Raw genomic sequence first — 19703 nt, 5'->3', positions numbered from 1 at the left:
AACAGCCGCCCTGGTGACCTGTGGAGCTCCTCCGCCTGGGAATTTCCTAGTCTGTGGGCAATAAAAATGCGGCGTCCACTCACCGTCTGCGCTTTCACTGGGAGCTGCAATCCTGAGTTGTTCCTAAACGGCCATCTTGGATCCTCTCCAATATTTTCAAATAATTCGCCATTATCTTGATTGTTTTACAGTGCAATAAAATTTTCACCTTACATTTTCTTAATTATAAGAAAAGTATAGAGCCGCATGTGGTGGTGCCTCACAAATCTGGATCTACCCTTGACCTCTTTCACAAAACTGTAGCTATTGATGAATCTAATTCTGTTCGTTCTTCTTGTCTGCACAGGGTTGGTAGACAAGACAGGTTGGCACCAGTTAATGGATCATCACTGATCTTTAAAGGGCTCTCAAACCTGTCCTGCCAGCGTTTCCTGGTCAGCATCTTTTGTTTCTCAATGGAGACTGGTCACACCCCTCCTGCTTTCGTCAAGTCTCTGAACCTGTGCCAGTAGATGGGCTTACCTCCTTACTAAAAATCCTAAAGCTTCACCTGTCTGCTACCAAGCAGTTCTGCCTACCACTTAACCTTTCCTCTGTTAAGAAAGCAGGCGCCGGGCGCTGTGGCTCATGCCTGTAATCCCAGGACTTTGGGAGGCCGAGGCGGGTGGATCACGAGGTCAAGAGATCGAGACCATCTTGGTCAACATAGTGAAACCCCGTCTCTACTAAAAATACAAAACATTAGCTGGGCATGGTGGCACGTGCCTGTAATCCCAGCTACTCAGGAGGCTGAGGCAGGAGAATTGCCTGAACCCAGGAGGTGGAGGTTGCGGTGAGCCGAGATCGTGCCATTGCACTCCAGCCTGGGTAACGAGTGAAACTCCGTCTCAAAAAAAAAAAAAGAAAGCAGGGCTTGCCTCTCTTCCTGGTTGAGGCTTATAGTTCTTTGAAAGCCATCTCTTCCTACTTTTTCATGAATCTTCACCATTGTTTATGTTTGTCAAACTATTCCTTTTGAGATGGATCTTTCCCATTGCCCTTTAAACATGCTGAAATCTCATCTCTGACCCACGTTCCCTTACAGCCACTTCCTTTTTCTTACTGTTTTTCTCCAGTTCCTTTTCGCTCCAAGAATAGATTATTCTTGCTTTCTCAGTTTCATGTGTTCCACTTACTCTTTAATCCCAGGATAATTCAGCTCCTACCTTGAGGAGGTCACCAGTGATTGCCTTGATTCTGAAGCACATGTCCCTTTTGTAGCCCTTATTTTAATGGACTTCATAGCCACATTTGACTCTGACCAACCCTTTTAACATTTCCTTTTCTTGGTTCCTGACACAGTGTATGCCTCTGCTTTTCTTTTCAGTTCTCTGATCATTCCTGATTTCTCTTCAGGCTCATTTTCTTCTACCTGAATACTTGTTAACCATTTTTCAGGATTTAGATTAGGCCTGTTTTTCTTCTCATTCTATGTCAGTACTGTTGAGAAGACCTTTACATCATAATGGAAATATTCCGTATCTGTCAATCTAGTAGCCATGAGACACATTTGACTCTGAAGTACTTGAAATGTGGCTAAGTATGACTTAGTTACTAAATTTTAAATTTTGTTTAATTTTAATTTTTTTTTTTTTTGGTGGCACAGGGACAGGGTTTACTCTGTTACCCAGGCTGGAGTGCAGTGGCACAGTCATGACTCACTGCAGCCTCAACTTCCCAGGCTCAAGTGATCCTTCTGCCTCAGCCTCTCAAGTAGCTGGAACTATAGGCATGTGCCCCCATGTCCAGCTAATTAAAAAATATATTTTTATAGGGACAGGATCTCATTATGTTGCCCAGGCTCAAACTCTTGGGCTCAAGTGGTCTTCCTCCCTCAGCCTCCCAAAATGATGAGATTATAGGTGTGAGCCTTAATTTTACTTTTTAGAAACTTAAATTTAATTAGTCTTATTTGCTGCTATACAGCATGTGCTGCTAGTGCTGCTATAGAATGTGTGGCTAGTGATTGCCAAGTTGAACAGCACAAATGTGTATTCCCTTAGATAGGCTCCCCAGTCTTGCTGATATAACCTCCTAAACAGTGTGTACTGATAGTCTCTAATCTAAGCTGCCACCGTTTTTTACCTGGATTTTTGCTGTGGCTTCCTAAGTATTCTCCTGTCTCTTCAGTCTGTTTTTCATGTGCATCTGCAATTATCACTCCACAACTCATCTCAAGTCATCATGTCCTTCTGCTTAAAATGCTCTAATGGCTTCAGACTAGTATTAGGGTGAAGAGGTCTCAAAGAGCCTGGCCCATGTGTCCCTAGCTTCATTTATTTCCACTCTCTCTCTCCCTCGTGTCCCCCAGCCACCCTGACTTTCGTTTTAGTTCCCTAAATCCTGTGTGTTTCCTTCCAGCACAGGGCCTGTGCACGTGCTGCCTCCTCTGTTTGGGATGTTCTTGCCACACCTTTTCGTTTATCTTTCACATCTCAGCTCGATCATCACTTCCTATGAAAGCCTTTCTTGATATTTCTAACTTGGAGGGGAGCCTGAGTTCGGGGTGCTGAGCTCAGGTGTTTTTATTTCACAGCTGTAGTTACACATTTTGTGCATATTTGTATAATTATTTAGTTTTTCCCTCCTTTAATCTGTAAGCCCCATGAGGGCAAGAACTGCATCTGTTTTGGCTTAAACATACATTCCTGCTTCCCTGGCATATACTAGATTCAGTAAATATTTGTTAAATAGAATGCATGGTGTAGAAAATACTAAGATTTATTTGTGACTAATTCTAGCAAATACTGGAAAATTAATTTATGTCTGCTGTATTCCTCCATATAGTAGAGATGTATTTTTGTAATATTTTCCTCAAGGTGATTTTTTTTTCCCATTTGAATCCCTCTTTAGGATTTGTTTGGGGTAATATAATAATTCATTTATTTCCTAAGTGATCACCTAGTGTCCTGGCAACTTGCATGTGTTTAGATTTAGCTATATATGCTATTAGTGGAGAGAGTATGGGCTACTGATGAATCCTTTAGCTAGGATTCCTCTTTCAATAAGCAGTATATTTCAACATGTTAAGACATGTTGTCACTTTAACAGATAATACCAATTCATTATACTTTGATTTTTTAAATACCACTAATAGATATCATAATAGCAATTTGTTCCAGTCATGTAGCTGGGTGATGAGAAAATGAAAAAATTAAGAAGTTCTAGAAATAAACATACTTATGAAGCTTTCTAAAATAATGAAGATATTTAAGATTTGGATTGTACTTTACCGTTCCATTTTTATTTATTTATTTTTTTCATTTTAAAGAGAATTAATAAATTTAAGTCATCTTTTACCAAAATTACTCTTCTTCTCTTTCTTTCTTTTTTTTTTTTTTTTTTGAGACAGAGTCTCACTCTGTCGCCCAGGTTAGAGTACGGTGGTGCAGTCTTGGCACACTGCAACCTTTGCCTCCTGGGTTCAAGTGATTCTCCTACCTCAAGTAGCTGGGATTACAGGCACCCACCACCACACCTGGCTAATTCTTGTATTTTTAGCAGAGACTGGGTTTCACCATGTTGGCCAGGCTGGTCTCGAACTCCAGACCTCAAGTGGTCTGTCTGCCTCGGCCTCCCAAAGTTCTGGGGTTACAGGTGTGAGCCACTATGCCCAGCCTAATATTACTATCTTCTAATTGCTAAACACCAGGGCAAAGTAGGGGAAGGTGCGGTAAGACAAGTTTTCTTTTTCTGTAACCTTGGGACTGTGCTACCTGTCTTGTGGCAAGGAGGGGTTGTGAGTATAACCAGCCAGCTCTGCACCAAGAAGCCACTCACCAAACTCCCAAGAGTAAAAGCCAGGTCATGGAAATGTGTAGAAGGCAGAGTATTCGCCTTAGTGATTTAAAAAAAAATTTAGGCTCCAGAACATCTTAAGAGTAACTTTAAGTGCTGAGAAAGCAGTTGTAGGCTTCATAATTTGCTAAGCACCATGAAATTCTTAATGAACTGTGAGCAAGTTTATAGTTGCAGCTACAGGGCAAGCCAAGCAACTTAGATGTGTACATTTCCAAAGGTACTTGTCTGATTCAAATGGCCAAAAACTGTGATGATACTAACCAAACTTTACTTTTCTTTCTGCAAGCAGAGCCTAGAGCTAAATCTAGTTCTGGAGATTTTTTTCCCCCATAGGAATGATAACTTTTATGTGTTTCATTAATTCATGTAAAAAATTCAAAGTAACAAATTAAAAAGTACAGAATAATATAAGTAACAAGGAATCTCAGTTCTTAGGGGTGACCACTTAACTGTGTCTTGAATATATTTTTTTATACTGGTTAGATTAAGCTCTGCTCTATTCTTTTAAATTAATATGTTATATCTCATCATATGGTTGCAACATAATTTAATCAATTGATATTTTAGTTCTTTCTGTTTATTTTTTTCTATTACCAACAATGATCCAGAGGACATCTGGGCATTGTCCATGTGTGAAAAATTGTGAAATAGATATACTGAGCCCAAATTTCCAAGTTGTCATCCAAAATTATCACACGGTTTTCTCTTCTACTAAGAATGCATGTGTGTGTTTTCCTACACTGTCATCAACTCTGAGTACTAATTGATGTTTTATACCTTTGTCAGTCAAATAGATTAAAATTCAATTTGACTGCCTAGAAAGGCCATCTTTGCTATGAGATTATTTTAAAATAAAAATTCACTGGTTTAAAAAGTCTTAGAGTTTGTTTTAATTTAAATTTTTGGTCAGCAGGAGTTTATTTTGGCATAAGAAATGAGATAAAGATCTAATGTTATTTTTGTTTTCAAAATGGCTTGCCATTTGTCATAATACTTTCTATTGAATAATCTGATTTTCTTCATTGATTTGAATAGTCCTAGAGACTGAAATCTAGATCTTGTAAATCAAAATCTTGGCATCACTTAAAGTTGTTCAGCCTTTCCTGCCTATTTCACACTTTTTTTGACTTGAAAAGCTCTCATTGACTCAATGCTCAGATTAACCACTTATTAGAGTTACACTGAAGATAGATATTTACCCAATAATCATCCCAGTAGTCAAGTTGCTTTGAGAGGTGAGTGAAAGTCAGTCTTTATAGTGAAACAGTGAGCTCTTCTTTCTTTTCCATTTGCCTTATGCACTGGTGATAACTTGCGAATGTGTCTACTTTTTGGAGATTCTTTCAGGAATTTTGTTCTAAAATTCAGGACTTTGAAAGTGGTTTAATACAGGCTTTGCCTTATATACTGAGTTTGTGACACAGAGTCATCTAACAGAAAAAAAGATAGAAACTAGACTTGATCTTTCCTTAGTTTTGTTCTGTTTTGAGAGTGTCTCACTTTGCTGCCCAGGCTGGAATACAGTGTCCTGCAAGGCTGACTGTAGCCTCCTTCTCCTTTGGCTCAGATGGTCCTCCTCTCTCAGCTCTCTGAGTACCTGGGACTACAGTCATGCATCATCATGCCTCCCTAATTTTTCTATTTTTTTGTAGAGATGGGGTTTCGCCGTGTTGCCCAGGCTAGTCTCGAACTCCCGAGCTCAAGCATTTTGCCTGCAGTGGGCTCCCAAAGTGCTGGGATTATAGGCATGAACCACTGTGCCCAATTACACTTGATCTGTCTAGAGACCAACAGTTTGCCTCTAGGAAAGAGTCTTCCTGGGTTTAGAGGAAATTTGACTACAGTAATTTTAGATAGTGGATAAGTTGGGACATAATGAGTATAAATATATTTCCTATATAATATTTAATTGCTGAAAATTCCCATAAATTGCCCATTCCTAAATAGTAGTTTATAAAATTGATTATTCACAAATTATTTTGGAACAGTGATTGATGATGCCTTGTGTTCGTTCATGAATCTAGGTATGGTGTCTGTTTTGGACTTGATGCAGGGTGGTTTCCCATCACGAGCTTCATTTCATGAGCTGTACAACATGTATAAAAAGTATATGCCAGATAAACTTGCAAGATTGGATCCAAGACTATTTTGTAAGGTACAAATGCCACCCAAATTGAATTTCTTAGCTATAAACTTGTTTTTTCTATTGACATTTAACTTTTTAATTTTTGTTTTTCAGGCTCTGTTTAAAGCTTTGGGCTTAAATGAAATTGACTACAAGTTTGGGTTAACAAAAGTATTTTTTAGACCTGGCAAGGTAAATAGTTTTACTTTAAACTGTAACATCATGAAAACAAATAGGGTTAGTGAATATCTTAAAGTACTTAATAATTTGTATTATTATTGAATTATATGGTAACTAAGAGCATGAACTGCATAATTTCCCTACTTGTGAGAAGTTACAGTGTGTAATATTCTGGTGTATAGTTTTTACAGTTTCATTCAGCTTTGGAAGTATTGGAATGAGAGCATTGCTTAACGACCTTTTCACTTAACTAAGGATTAACTAACCACAAATGTTCATTTTAAATAAGTTGAAAGCTTTTCTTAAATGTATTAATTTAGTATTCAGCGATTTGGGATTTTCACAGTACTTTTGAGTCTTTATTGTAAGAACAAGTTTCAGTAGAGTATGGTAGTTGTATAAGGGATAAGAAATTGGATTGGAATTTGTGCTGGAACTCTGTCAAGCTCTAGAATGAATGAATTAATGTGTAAATACTTTTGAATGTAGCATGATTTTTTTAGGCTAACACAACACATAGTCCTATAGTTATAGTAGTCATAGGTTCTCATACAAAGGCATGAGACTGAGTTATAGAATACTTCATAACTAATATTCAGTATAGACATATCTAAATGCTATTCACAGTCTTTGTTATAAGTAAGATTTCACCATTCCTAACATCTTTGTAATTGACTGAATAATTACAGTCTCATAATTTTAAGCATAACTATTACTATATTTAAATAGCCATATTAGTTTTGTTTAGCAAAATTATTAAGAAATATCACTTGTGCCTTGAAGTATGAATTAATCACAATAAATAAATCTGGTTTTATAGTTTTGGAGATGAGGTGAAATGTATATATGCATTACCAATATATGCACTTTCCTGGACTTTTTCATTACAGAGGACCCAAACCATTTCCCAGAAAAGACAAAAGTTGAGAGGAAGAGAATATATAATGTTAATAATTTGTTTAGCTTTAAGCATACATATTTCTTGTAAACTCCACATTTATTTTAGAGCATGGGTGTTCAGTCTTTTGGCTTCCCTGAGCCATGTTAGAAGAAGAACAATTGTTTTGGGCCACACATAAAATACACTAACACTGACAATAGCTGATGAACTTTGAAAAAAAAAAAAAAAGCAAAGAAAAGAATTACAATAAAACTCTCACAATGTTTTAAGAAAGTTTATGAGTTTGTGTTGGGCCACATTCAAAGTTGTCCATGGACTGCAGCCTGGACAAACTTGTTTTAGAGCTTTAGTAATTATTTGAGAAATAATAGTCTCATAGAGAGAGTACTTTTTCTTAACCTCCAGAAAAGGTAGTCAGAAATATTTATTCAAAGCTTAAGACAAAGAATTAAGTATCTTTAGTTATATTACCTTTAATTTTGACTATAAGAAGCCATTATATTGGTTGATGGATTTTTGACATTCTTAATATTATAGTGGGATATTTGGTAAAGGATTGAAATCATCATGGAATTTTGTGGTAGATGGTGGAAATAATGTATTTTATTAATCGAGAGCCTAGTAGCTGTTTTATTTGTGTTGTATATCACTTAGTAGCAATTTCTCATCTGTGTTCAAAATGGAAATGGGGCTTGGGTGCTGTGGCTCAGGCCTATATTCCCCGCACTTTGGGAGGCTGAAGCAGTGAGATTGCCTGATTCCAGGAGTTTGAGACCACCTGGGACAACATGGCAAAACCTCATCTCTACAAAAAAATAAAAAAATTATCCAGGTGTGGTGGTGCATGTCTGTAATCGTAGCCTCTTGGGAGGCTGAGGTGGGAGGATTGCTTGAGCCTGGGAAGTTGAGGCTGCAGTGATCAAGATTGCGCCGCTGCACCCCAGCCTGGGTGACAGAGTATCTCCAAAAAAAAAAAAAAAAAATAAAAAAAGGTTGAGAATGGGTAATCAGGATTGGGAGAGACCAAATAATTTTGGTGGTACCTGGTATTATATAGCTAATTTGCACTTTTCAAAAGCCCCATAAGGATATCTGTGAGCCCATTAACAGATACAGCCTTTTTCATTCTTTTCTCAATAAAGTCTTCTTGCCAGCCATCTATAATTTAAAAGTCATTTAAGATTTTTTTTTCCCATTTTTGTTATTGAATCTGCTACCTGGCGTTAAGTAACTTCCCTTAGCTCTAGAAAAGCTCCTGGAGAAAGGAAGCAAAATGTGGACAAGTATGTTTGGGTTTGCTGTATTCTCTGCCAAGGCCTATATAATTGGCATGTGACCATTTTCAGACAGTTAGATTTTGGATTTGAATTCTGTTTACTTCATGTCTTTTGTATGTTTAAATACACTTATCTTTTAATACTGATATTAAATTATTTCACTCTCTAGTTTGCAGAATTTGATCAGATCATGAAGTCTGACCCTGACCACTTAGCAGAGTTGGTTAAAAGAGTCAATCACTGGCTCATCTGCAGTCGCTGGAAGAAAGTTCAGTGGTGCTCACTCTCAGTCATCAAATGTAGGTATTTTCCGTCATACCCTTAGGATCTTTCATTGTTTTAAGGTGGTTTGTGGAGTGTTGTAAAGCTGTCTCAGAGGGGATGCTGAGACTTTTGTTCACATTGGGTCCTAGATTCCTCAAGCAACACCTCATGTATAGTATGTGATAAGCTACTATCTGTAGATGTTCTTTCTCTTTTTGAGTGTATGATACTTATTTTGTTTATTCAAATGTGTTACAGGAGTGTCCGTTTCATAGTGTCCTAACAAAGCAGAATTCACTATCTTGATTCTTTTCCTCCTCCCTGCAACCCCCACCATCACCTAATCTCTCAGACTTAAACCACAGCTTTTCTTTCTGACTACATGGCATCTACAGTACACATGCCCCCCAAAATTCCAATTGTAATCCACTTTCCTTTCTTATGGCTGAAATATTATCAGTCACCAGATCCTGTTGATTCTTCCTCCAAATACTATACATTCCTTTCTTTTTATTGCCAGTGCCGTAGTGAAGTCTGTTTCCTCCTTTTGCATAATAATTTCTGTATTTCCCAGACTGGTTTTCCTGGTTTCTCAGAGATCTCTCTCTAAACTAGAAGCCTTTTCTGACTTTACTTTCATAAAAGGTAAAGTTTAAACTATTTGAATGTCTTTCAAGATCATGTAAAATCGTGTTTCAGTCTCTTCCCCTACCATCCCCTCTTAAATCCTGTTCTTTGAAAGGGAGTCTATTATAATCATGAAAGACACAGTCTTGAACACCATAATCCCAAAAGTTGAAATCTCGAAACATCAAAGTACCAAATATAGGATTCTGTAAAAAATAATACAAATATTCTTTAAAAGATATTTATTTACATTTTTAAAAGGGGATTTGGGAAACATATAAAAATATGACAACTCTTTATAGGTCACTTTACACAATAAAATAGGCAATGACAACATATATATTTTTGAAAGCATAAACACATACTAACAATAGTTGCATGGAGCAAACAAACCATATACATAAAGAAATATGTCAAAAGGTGAAATGTGTAAACACATATTATTGTGGTTGGTAATTGTGCACCCAGCTTCATTACTGTGGTCATCTGAAATACTGTGATGAACAAGCTATCTTTTGATGAGATCAGTCAAAAACCATGGTGTCACCACTGCATTTGTAGTTACCCAGATATCTGACATCTTGAGAAATTCTATCTCTTACAAATGCAGATGTTTGATAAAAGACATCTGTTCATTTATTGAGGAAGTTTCAGTGTTTTTATGTACATACACAGTGTTTACCCAGAAAGTAAACGTTGTGATAATGTATTTTCATGGAGTAAAATTTGCAGTAAATGAATACAATAAATTAGAACTCTCTAAAAAATGCTGACAATTTAAGATAGTGAAAATAAAAACACAGAAAAAGAAAAAAAAAATTCCCAAAACTAAAAAGAAAGTTTGACATACAAAAAAGTATATTACAGGGATAGATTATGAGCAGTTGCGTGGAGATAGTCCATAAGAGCTGGCTGTCTTTCTCAGTCTTTAACTTATCTTTTGAAGCCTTGCACCATGAATAATAGATGCTTTTTTCTTTTAGGACATGATTCTTCTTGGAGAATATGTTCATATTCATTTTCTTCATGAGACTGCTCTTTTTGAAATTCTGATTCCTGTGATTGTGATTTTTAGGATTTTCGATGTTAGGGATTTTAATCTAGGAATTTTGATATTTTGGGATTTCAACATTTGGGATTATGGCTTTTGGGATTGTGTTTTTGGGATCAGGAATTCAAACCCCTTAGATATACTGGACTAAGCTGCTTTTGTGTGTGGTTTGGCCAGCTAAGTAGCTGGCCCAAAACAAAGGCGAAGGACGGAACATTCTGGGGTTACTTAAGGATCTATGGCAAACCTTTAATTGTTGGGAGCTGTGTGGGAATCAGTAACGTTATTACATTTATAGTTGCCCCTTGTACTCATCAGAGTACCTGAAATATTGCGAGGCACGTGAAAAGAATTCAGTACATTTTTTCTTATTAGTAGAAAAGGAAAATTCTTTTGGCCTAATGAAAAAGAATCATGCAAACAAAGATGATTTTTGAGGTATTTTGTTAGACAATATAGATAAAAAGGGAACTATTAATATGAAAAGAGGAAAGAGAGCAGAATCTCTTTTCCCCATCATTTTCCAAATAAAAGGTTAGAAGCAAGATGGAGTTGGTTAGGTCAGATCGCTTTTACATAATTTTCTTAGTTGTAATTTTTGCAAATGCAGTTTCAATATCTTTTAGAGAAACGTTAAAACTGGATGGGTGTGGTGGCTCACGCCGGTAATTCTAGTACTTGTGAGGCCGAGTAGGAGGATCACTTGAGGTCAGGAGTTTGAGACCAGCCTGACCAACATGACAAAACCCCGGCTGTAATAAAAATACAAAAATTAGCCTGGCATAGTGGCATGCGCCTGTAGTCCCAGCTCCTCAGGAGGCTGAGACATGAGAGTCACTTGAACCTGGGAGGTGGAGGTTGCAGTGAGCCAAGCATGCCATTTCACTCCAGCCTGGGTCAAGACTCTGTCAATAAAAAAAAAAAAAAAAAAAAAAGAAATGTTAAAACTTTCTGATTTTGATGTCTAATATAAATAATATGGTCATCAAGATTTCATGTTTTTTGAGAATTACTTTGTGAAAATGAGTTTTTAAATATATGTCAAATTTAAACTGAATAATTTTCTATCATTTTTCTCTTAAACATAGTGAAAAACAAAATAAAATATCGAGCTGAAGCCTGCATTAAAATGCAAAAAACTATTAGAATGTGGCTTTGCAAGAGGAGACACAAACCTCGGTAAGATGAATAGTGCCTGAAAAGAACTCTGTGAAACCTAGTTACTGTAATACAAAATGACAGTAAGGTCATAATAAAAAGCAGTTTGGATACTCAAGGAGTTTTTTCATGTTCTTTGTAAAATGATATATTAGTCTTTTATTTGTAATATTTGAAATTAGTTAATTGATTTGTTACCTCATTACCTGCCTCATTCTATAAAAGGATTTGAAGTGGCATACAAAAATGTGTAAAGACTGTAAAACAAGAAATAAGTGGTTGAGAGCAGCTCTTTTATTTGTATTATTTTAGTTATTTGAGTTTCTTGATAGTGTCAAGGTGACTTTTTAAAAAAACTCACTAATATGTTTACCATAATTTTCAAGATTATGAGTAGGAATTATGTTGTCCCATTATAAATTAGTCATTATTTGTTACTCTTTCATTTTTAATTAAGCTTTTTAAAATTGAAAGTCTGAATATCTACTGATCCATCGTACCTTTTCTGAGAGGCTAGATGACTCCTTTGGGTTCCTCTATGATTTGAATTCTCAAAGTTGTAGAAGGCTGTAATCCCATTGACAGGCATCAGTGTCGTTCATATTCATATTTGATTTTTTTTAGTCTTCAACAAGAAATCTGAAAAAGAATATTAGATAATATTGAAAATGGAAGTGAAATTATGCTCTAATGAAATATTACTTTTACAGCATTGATGGCCTGGTTAAGGTGGGCACACTGAAAAAACGACTTGATAAATTTAATGAGGTAGTCAGTGTGTTGAAAGATGGAAAACCAGAGATGAATAAACAGATCAAGGATCTGGAAATTTCTATTGATGCTTTGATGGCCAAAATTAAGGTAAGCAATTTTAACCCAAATGACTTTGACTTTTTTATATAATTTAATATCTTTTTTTTAATTGGTATTGAAATTGTATAGAAAACATCCTTATTTTTTCAAAATACAAAGTGTGTTGAGACTCAGTGATGGCAAGTATATGCTCTTCATTATTACCTCTACTCTTTGAAAAATTTCATAGCAAAAAGTTAAAGAAGACAGTTTTTATGCCATTTCTTCTGTTGCTAAGAAAGATATTCCCCCTACCTTAATACCTAGGTGATGGGATGATATGTGCAGCAAACCAGCATGGCACACATTTACCTGTTTAACAAACCTGCACATCTTGCACATGCATCCCTGAAATTAAAATAAAAGTTGAAGAAAAAGGAAAACATAAAACACATACTCACATACAAAAAAAAAAAAAAATGTTCCTTTCACAAAAGAGCAACTAAAATACCACACTTTATCAGTGAGCTTTTACATAGTCATGACTTAATGAGGATTAATCCAAATAATTTGTTTCATGCTTTTCTACTTTTAGAAACTAATTTTTAAATTATAAAAATGTCCAGGCATGGTGGCTCATGCCTATAATCCCAGCACTTTGGGAGCCTGAGGCGGGCAGATTACTTGAGGTCAGGAGTTTGAGACCAGCTTGGCCAACATGGTGAAACCCCATCTCTACGAAAAATATAAAAAGTAGCTGGGTGTAGTTGCACATGCCTGTACTCTCAGCTACTCGGGAGGCTGAGGCAAGATAATTGCTTGAACCTGGGAGGCAGAGGTTGCAGTGAGCTGAGGTTGCACCACTGCACTCCAGCCTGGGCAACAGAGTGAGACTCTGTCTCAAAATAAATAAATAATTAGATAGATAGATAGATAGACAGATAGTAATATAATGTTATAAAAAATTTGGAGGCCAGATGTGATGACTCGCACCTGTGAGGCCGGAAGCGGGTGGATCACCTGAGCTCAGGAGTTAAGAGACCAGCCTGGGCAACATGACCAAAACCTGTCTCCACTAAAAATACAAAAACCTGGCTGGGCATGGTGGCATGAGCCTGTGGGACCAGGGAGGCTGAGGTGAGAGGATTGCTTGAGCCTGGGAGGTGGAGGTTGCATCGAGCAGAGATTGCACCACTGCACTCCAACCTGGGTGACAGTGAGACCCCTCACTTAAAAAAAAAAAAAATTGGAGAAACCACCAAAAAAACTTAATACCTCCACATTAACAAATTCAGTTAATACACTGTTGTATATCACAGTATATTTTTACTTTTACAGTATAATTTTACTTACTTTACAGTCTTATTTTCTATGCATAAATTTTTACATAGTTCTTATCATAATATACATTTCAATTTGTATCTCTGCAATTATGTTATATACTTGTCCATGTTAATACATTATCTTCACGGATACTATAATGTAATTTATAGTATATATATTAACTGTAATTTAACAGTTAATGTTGTGAAAGTAGCAGTTTCCTCTCCAATTTTGTAGGAAAATAATGGGGCTCCTTTTTTTGTTTTGATTTTTATTTATTTGATTACTAGTGGGATTGAAAACTTTTCTATATGCTTGTTAATTATATTTCATGTTTCATTAATTACATTTTGTATCTTTTCCTCAATTATAGTTTAGGGTCTTATACATGCTTTCTCTCAGTTAGTTTCATAGGTCACTGCAAGTATGTGGGATATAATAAGATATATAAGATATATAAGATATAATAAATATCTTAAAGTGAGTGTTTTATATTTTCTGCAGATACATTATGTAAACAATGGTAATCTTGGAGGTAGAAAGGAAAAAAAGATCTGGAGGAAAATGAAAATTCTATAAATAGACTTAGCTGATTTTACAAATCTGTCAAGGGCCATCCTTGTTTATGTGGTATCATTATAAATTAGAATTAACTCACCTACATTTTTTGAACGCTAACTTAGGAAAATCATCCAATAATTTTAGATGTATTTCATAATTTCTTAAATTTGCTCTAGGTACTATTTGAACAGTATTATAAAAGATTAGTAAACTCTTGCTAAATTAGCTGATCATTACTTAAGAAATTTTTTTTTTTCTTGAGACAAGAGTCTCACTCTGTTGCCCAGGTTGGAGTGCCAGTGGTGTGACTGTGGTGTTCACTGTAACCTCCACTTCCCAGGTTCAAGCGATTCTCCTGCCTCAGCCTCCTGAGTAGCTGGGACTACAGGCGTGTGCCACCATGCCCAGCTAATTTTTGTATTTTTTTCAGTAGAGACAGGGTTTCACTACGTTGGCTAGGCTGGTCTTGAACTCCTGACCTCAGGTGATCTGCCCACCTTGACTTCCCAAAGTGCTGGGATTACAGGAGTGAGCCACTGTGCCCAGCCTATAAATAATTTTTAACTACAACACAGTATACCTGTAGATATTAATGTCTGATACTTGTGTGCAGAGATAACAAAAAATTTTTTGAATAGTATTTAATGTATAAACAGTATAGCAAAGATAATGGGCTTATTGCTAACCATCTTACCTAGTTTTTGCTATATTTGCATATTGGAGTAATTTTTTATTTTAAATTGTGGTAAACAGTAAAAACATTAAAATTTATCTTAATCATTTTTAAGTTTATAGTTTAGTATTGTTAAGTATATTCATTGTTGTGCAACAAAAGAAATAAGTTTTTATGCTCCTGTTTATTATTTTGTTAAGTCCACTATGATGACACGGGAACAAATACAGAAAGAATATGATACACTCGTTAAAAGCTCAGAGGAACTCCTCAGTGCATTACAGAAGAAAAAACAGCAGGAAGAGGAAGCGGAAAGGCTGAGGCGTATTCAAGAAGAAATGGAAAAGGAAAGAAAAAGACGTGAAGAAGATGAAAAACGTCGAAGAAAGGAAGAGGAGGAAAGGCGGATGTAAGGCATTTATGTTGTTTTGAGTAAGAGACTTAAAGGAATAGTGAATTCTTGGTATTGACAGTGGTTAGTGACAATTCTTAAAACTGTTGTCTTTTTTTAAATGAACTCATTTTATGGTGTTTGAAAATTGAGAAAATAAGCTCATTTTATAAAAACGTAAAATAAACTATAATCTGAATTTTAGTTAGACTCTTATACCTGAAGATATTCTTTTTAGCACTATGATTTGTTTATTGTTTTGTAAGCAAGATAAATGACATTTCTACTTTTCTGCAGTTTTAAAACGGATAACATTTTGAAAGATTGCCATGATGAGGTAGAGAGAACGGATGAGGTGTTGAGTTGGAGAGGGAATAGAGGGAAGCCCTTGTAATCGGGAACTTACAGCCAGGCTGTGTAACCATATTCATCTAGAGATGTTAAAAGTTATAGAATATAATTATATTTGTTTTATTTAAGAATTATTGTCAGTAGAGTTAAATTTTATTTTATTCAAAATAAGTTGATGTATGTGGCCAGGAGGCTAATTTGAGCTCCCAATCTGTTACCTTTGTTTATTATTAAATAATAGTTAAATTGCCTTCTGAAGGATTCCTTATTTTCTGTTAAATTTTTGAAGAGTTTTCAATTTTTTTATTAGGAAACTTGAGATGGAAGCAAAGAGAAAACAAGAAGAAGAAGAGAGAAAGAAAAGGGAAGATGATGAAAAACGCATTCAAGTACGTAATTACTGGATTTAATTTCTATCAAAATGGAACCTACAAAGTTATAAAAGAAGTGAAAGCAAGATCTTGATTTGCTAGATAAGATGTCACTAGTTTATCCCAGAGACAAAAGGCCAGTTTTGAAGTGGTTATGGGAATGGACTTTGGAGCTTTCAAATCCATAACCAGCCATTGACAGAGACTGTGACATTGTACACATTATAGTGAGTAACTATGGGCCACAGTTTCTCTCTGTAGAGTGTGGATAAATACTAGTTGTGAGCATTTGGTAGTTAATATACGTTAAAGTATTTTGAACACAGTGTAGATCAATAAATATTAATATTGTTATACCTAGGGGAATGTCAAATGAAAATTCACTTAAAATGTTATGTTTTAAAATATATAACTTTGTAGATACTGGAATTCATAAATTAGGATTAAGATTCTCTCTCCACCCTAGTTTTTTAAAAGTCCCATGTCTGAGAATAATTGCTCATGTATTTGAGTTTCTGTTTGTTATGGCTTTCATAATATATCCTAAGCATAACCAAAACTTTAAATTCCTGACATCTGCTCTCTAGATGTCAGTGTTAATGTGAAATTCATGTGATGTTTGGGACACTAATATTTATAGTCATAGAATTATGGAGCTGTGGTTCTTCTACCTTCTCTTGGACTTGGGAAAGTGGCAAAATGGGCATGTGTTTGAAGCATTAATCATAATGTAGAAGAAAATACAGACTGAAGAGATCCTTGCTTAGGCAATTCCTTAGTAAAGAACTTGTATGGGGCAGTTATACTTTCCCTTTATTTTAAGTAGTAATGGGAGTGATCCTGTAAATAAGTGAAGAACTCTTGGTGAGATGGCTTTCTGTCCTTGTCAGGCTGAAGTGGAGGCACAGCTGGCCCGACAGAGGGAAGAGGAATCCCAGCAGCAAGCGGTTCTGGAGCAGGAGCGCAGGGACCGGGAGCTGGCCCTGAGGATTGCCCAGAGTGAAGCGGAGCTCATCAGTGATGAGGCCCAGGCTGACCCGGCGTTGCGGAGGTACTGGAGCCTCTGGGTGGGGTGTTTCGCCCTCTCCTTTGCTTTCTGTACCTCTCTGCCTCTCATTTCCATGCAAAAGGGAATAGGAGAAAATCATATTCTGAAGGCCCTGATGTATGGGAACTAAAATAATATTGGAATTATTTGTATCAGCTTTTATACTCAAGTGAATGAAATAATGATTTTTCATCAAATTATTAAACTGTTGAAATATAAGACTAAAATTTCACTAGTGAGTACTCTGTTAAGAAAACACATCAATTTTTACCCTGAAATTGTTTAAGAGTATAGTGTATTAGGTAGACACCTAGTTTCTAAATACCTGTCATCAAACACTGGCATCGAAATAAATGACTGTGTCAAATAATGCAGTTTAATATATTTGTAGGTGGGGTTTAAAATTTTTTCTACTGCAAAAAAATTACATATAGTATACATCCTAACAATTGAAATGAGAAATTTACTTTGCAATGTCTCAGAATAAATGAGTTTCCATTTCCAAGAAGGAAGAGTTAAATTCATTGAAATATTTTGGCTTCTTGGGTTTTTGAATTATCTCTAAGCATGCCATTATAGTGGAGTGTGTAGAAATGTGGACACTTATTAAAAGTTGCAGAAAGTTTTAATAGATTCATTTTTAAAAAATTAGTATGCAGAAACATTAATTATTTTGATTATTTGCTTATAATAACGAAACTAATTTGTGGGGTTCCTTTATATGTTGTGCACATAGATGCACCATGCTTTTCAGAACTTAAAAGCACTGTTTATGGCAAAATATAAAGTATAACCACTAGAATGGCGCTGTTTCCTTGTGAAAGGATCAAATTGCAATGTAATGGAATGTTTAGCAAAAAAAGACAGGGAAGGAAAAGGGCATATTAAGTTGCCTTCACACCTTTTCTATTAGGTTGGTGCAAAAGTGATCACGGTTTTCACCATGAGTAAAACCGCAATAACTTTTGCACCAACCAAATAGTATGTGATTGTATTGGGGAGCTCTGGGATTGATTGTGTATGAAAAAGTACATTATACTGTAAATGAACTGAATATGGCTTTAGGAACAAAAGATGTTATTATTAAGCTCTTGGCTTTGAGTCCAATATTTGGGCTCTTTATTAACATTTCACTATAATTATTTTAGCCCAGATATGGTTTTTATAAATGCAGACTCAGCTCAGCTGCTGCTCTGTGCCTTCCACCTGTGTTATGTCAGAATGGTTGGGAGCCTTTAGATGTAACTGACTAGCCGCCTAGGATAGGCTCTTAAATGAACCAAACTCTTACAGCTGCTATCCCTCATGTCTGTGAGGAGGTACTGCAGTTGACAGAGCTGGCTTTATTATGGCAGAAGTCCATTTCTAAGGGACTTGTTAATAGAGTCATTATTGGTACTCATCATCAAGCTTTATGTTTATGCACTTGAAATATTAAGCTATATCCAGTGTCATCTCATGTATTTATACAAGATATTGGCTCATATGTGGACTCCTTCCCATCTTCAGAAAGGTACAGTTCTTCCATGTTGAATGGTCTCTGAGAAAGAGTGGACTGTTTAGGACCTTTAATGTAAACAACAAGTTACCTGTAATTTAAATTAAGCAGAATTAGATAGGTAATGGGACCATATTAAGTAATGAGGAGGTATTCAAGCCATTATGATTTGAAAGGTAGAAGAGCTAGTTTTAGTTCTATGGTTCAGGCCTAGGGATGGTGTATCCTCCTCTGGAATGCCCTTCAAATCCTTTCTGTGAGCTCTCCAGGAAGCTTTCCCTGACGCTCAGGTCTTCTTGAGCTCCTTCCCTTCTCAATGTTGTGGTTATTTTATAGTCTGTACTGCAATCAGAATGAAGTAGCACTTCATAATGAATGATATTCTATATGGATATTGCATGTTTGATAGCTTAATCTTACTCCATGGGCTATAGCTAAATGTTTTTGAATGTTTATTTTACCTTTGTTAGCACTGAGTTTTTTCTATAACAAATTTATGAGTAAGAACTAAATAAACTGTTCTTAATATATAGCATGATGTTGTTGGGTTCTATGCTCAGTTAAAAAATGTATGTATTATAGATTGATTCTGCTTCAGTAAGCAATTTTAAGTTACTTTTCCAGCTTGGATTCCCATCCAGAAATTTCTAAGTAAGAATTGTTTTCCACATATGTCATATGTTCTAAAATATAATCTCAGTCAATTACACATATGATCCTTGATGCAAAGTGATGGTTTCAAATTACCTAAAATTGTAAAGTAATACCCAGATTCTATTAAAAACAGCCTCACAATGTATGAATTTTCTAATCGACATGTAATGTATTTGCTCTTTAATTTTCACTGCATGCCTTTTATTATTTTCCAATCACTTTTAATGAATACTTAAAAATATATTAAAACTGAGTGATCTCATGTGTTGATTAGAAATAATGGAGTTTTTAAAATCAATGAGTAAAGTGAAACAAATTTGCACAATCCAGATTTTCACAACTCACAATTGGTTATGGTGTTAACTAAACTATTTTTTTTTCACAGAAATGATGGAACAAGACCCAAAATGACACCGTATGTCACTTACCTTTACCTTTTTAAAAATAGGTCATGGATACTTTTTGGGAGTAGTTTTCTCATTGGAGTAAATTATAAATTATTTTCTTCTGTTGAAAGATAATGAGACCACCTTTTTCATATTTTTCTTGTCGAGGAAAAATGTTTAATGCTCTTGTTTGGTGTTCAATCGCAGTAGCTCATAATTTGGTTTCCTTCTT

General features: G+C 35.6%; 1 protein-coding gene across 4 annotated transcripts in view; it reads left to right on the top strand.

Annotated features, from left to right (window-relative positions):
- The window catches only part of MYO6 (myosin VI), a 162785-nt gene that overhangs the window by 128229 nt on the left and 14853 nt on the right, over positions 1–19703 (top strand). For 2 of the 4 annotated variants that reach the window (XM_032275470.1, XM_032275471.1), the window contains exons 22-27: positions 5865–5995; positions 6080–6157; positions 8493–8622; positions 11354–11444; positions 12134–12284; positions 14973–15379. In XM_032275470.1, the coding sequence (XP_032131361.1) occupies positions 5865–5995; positions 6080–6157; positions 8493–8622; positions 11354–11444; positions 12134–12284; positions 14973–15185 (794 nt within the window). In that variant the 3' untranslated portion in view covers positions 15186–15379. Of the gene's footprint in view, positions 1–5864; positions 5996–6079; positions 6158–8492; positions 8623–11353; positions 11445–12133; positions 12285–14972; positions 15380–15824; positions 15904–16775; positions 16937–19055; positions 19083–19470; positions 19501–19703 lie in introns of those variants that run through there. The other 2 variants (XM_032275472.1, XR_004268021.1) reach the window with 2 other exon arrangements.

Source organism: Sapajus apella, unplaced genomic scaffold (genome assembly GCF_009761245.1).
Source record: "Sapajus apella isolate SASKATOON/1434 unplaced genomic scaffold, GSC_monkey_1.0 scaffold6, whole genome shotgun sequence".
Lineage (NCBI taxonomy): Eukaryota > Metazoa > Chordata > Mammalia > Primates > Cebidae > Sapajus > Sapajus apella.
This window is presented reverse-complemented; position numbering and strand designations above follow the sequence as displayed.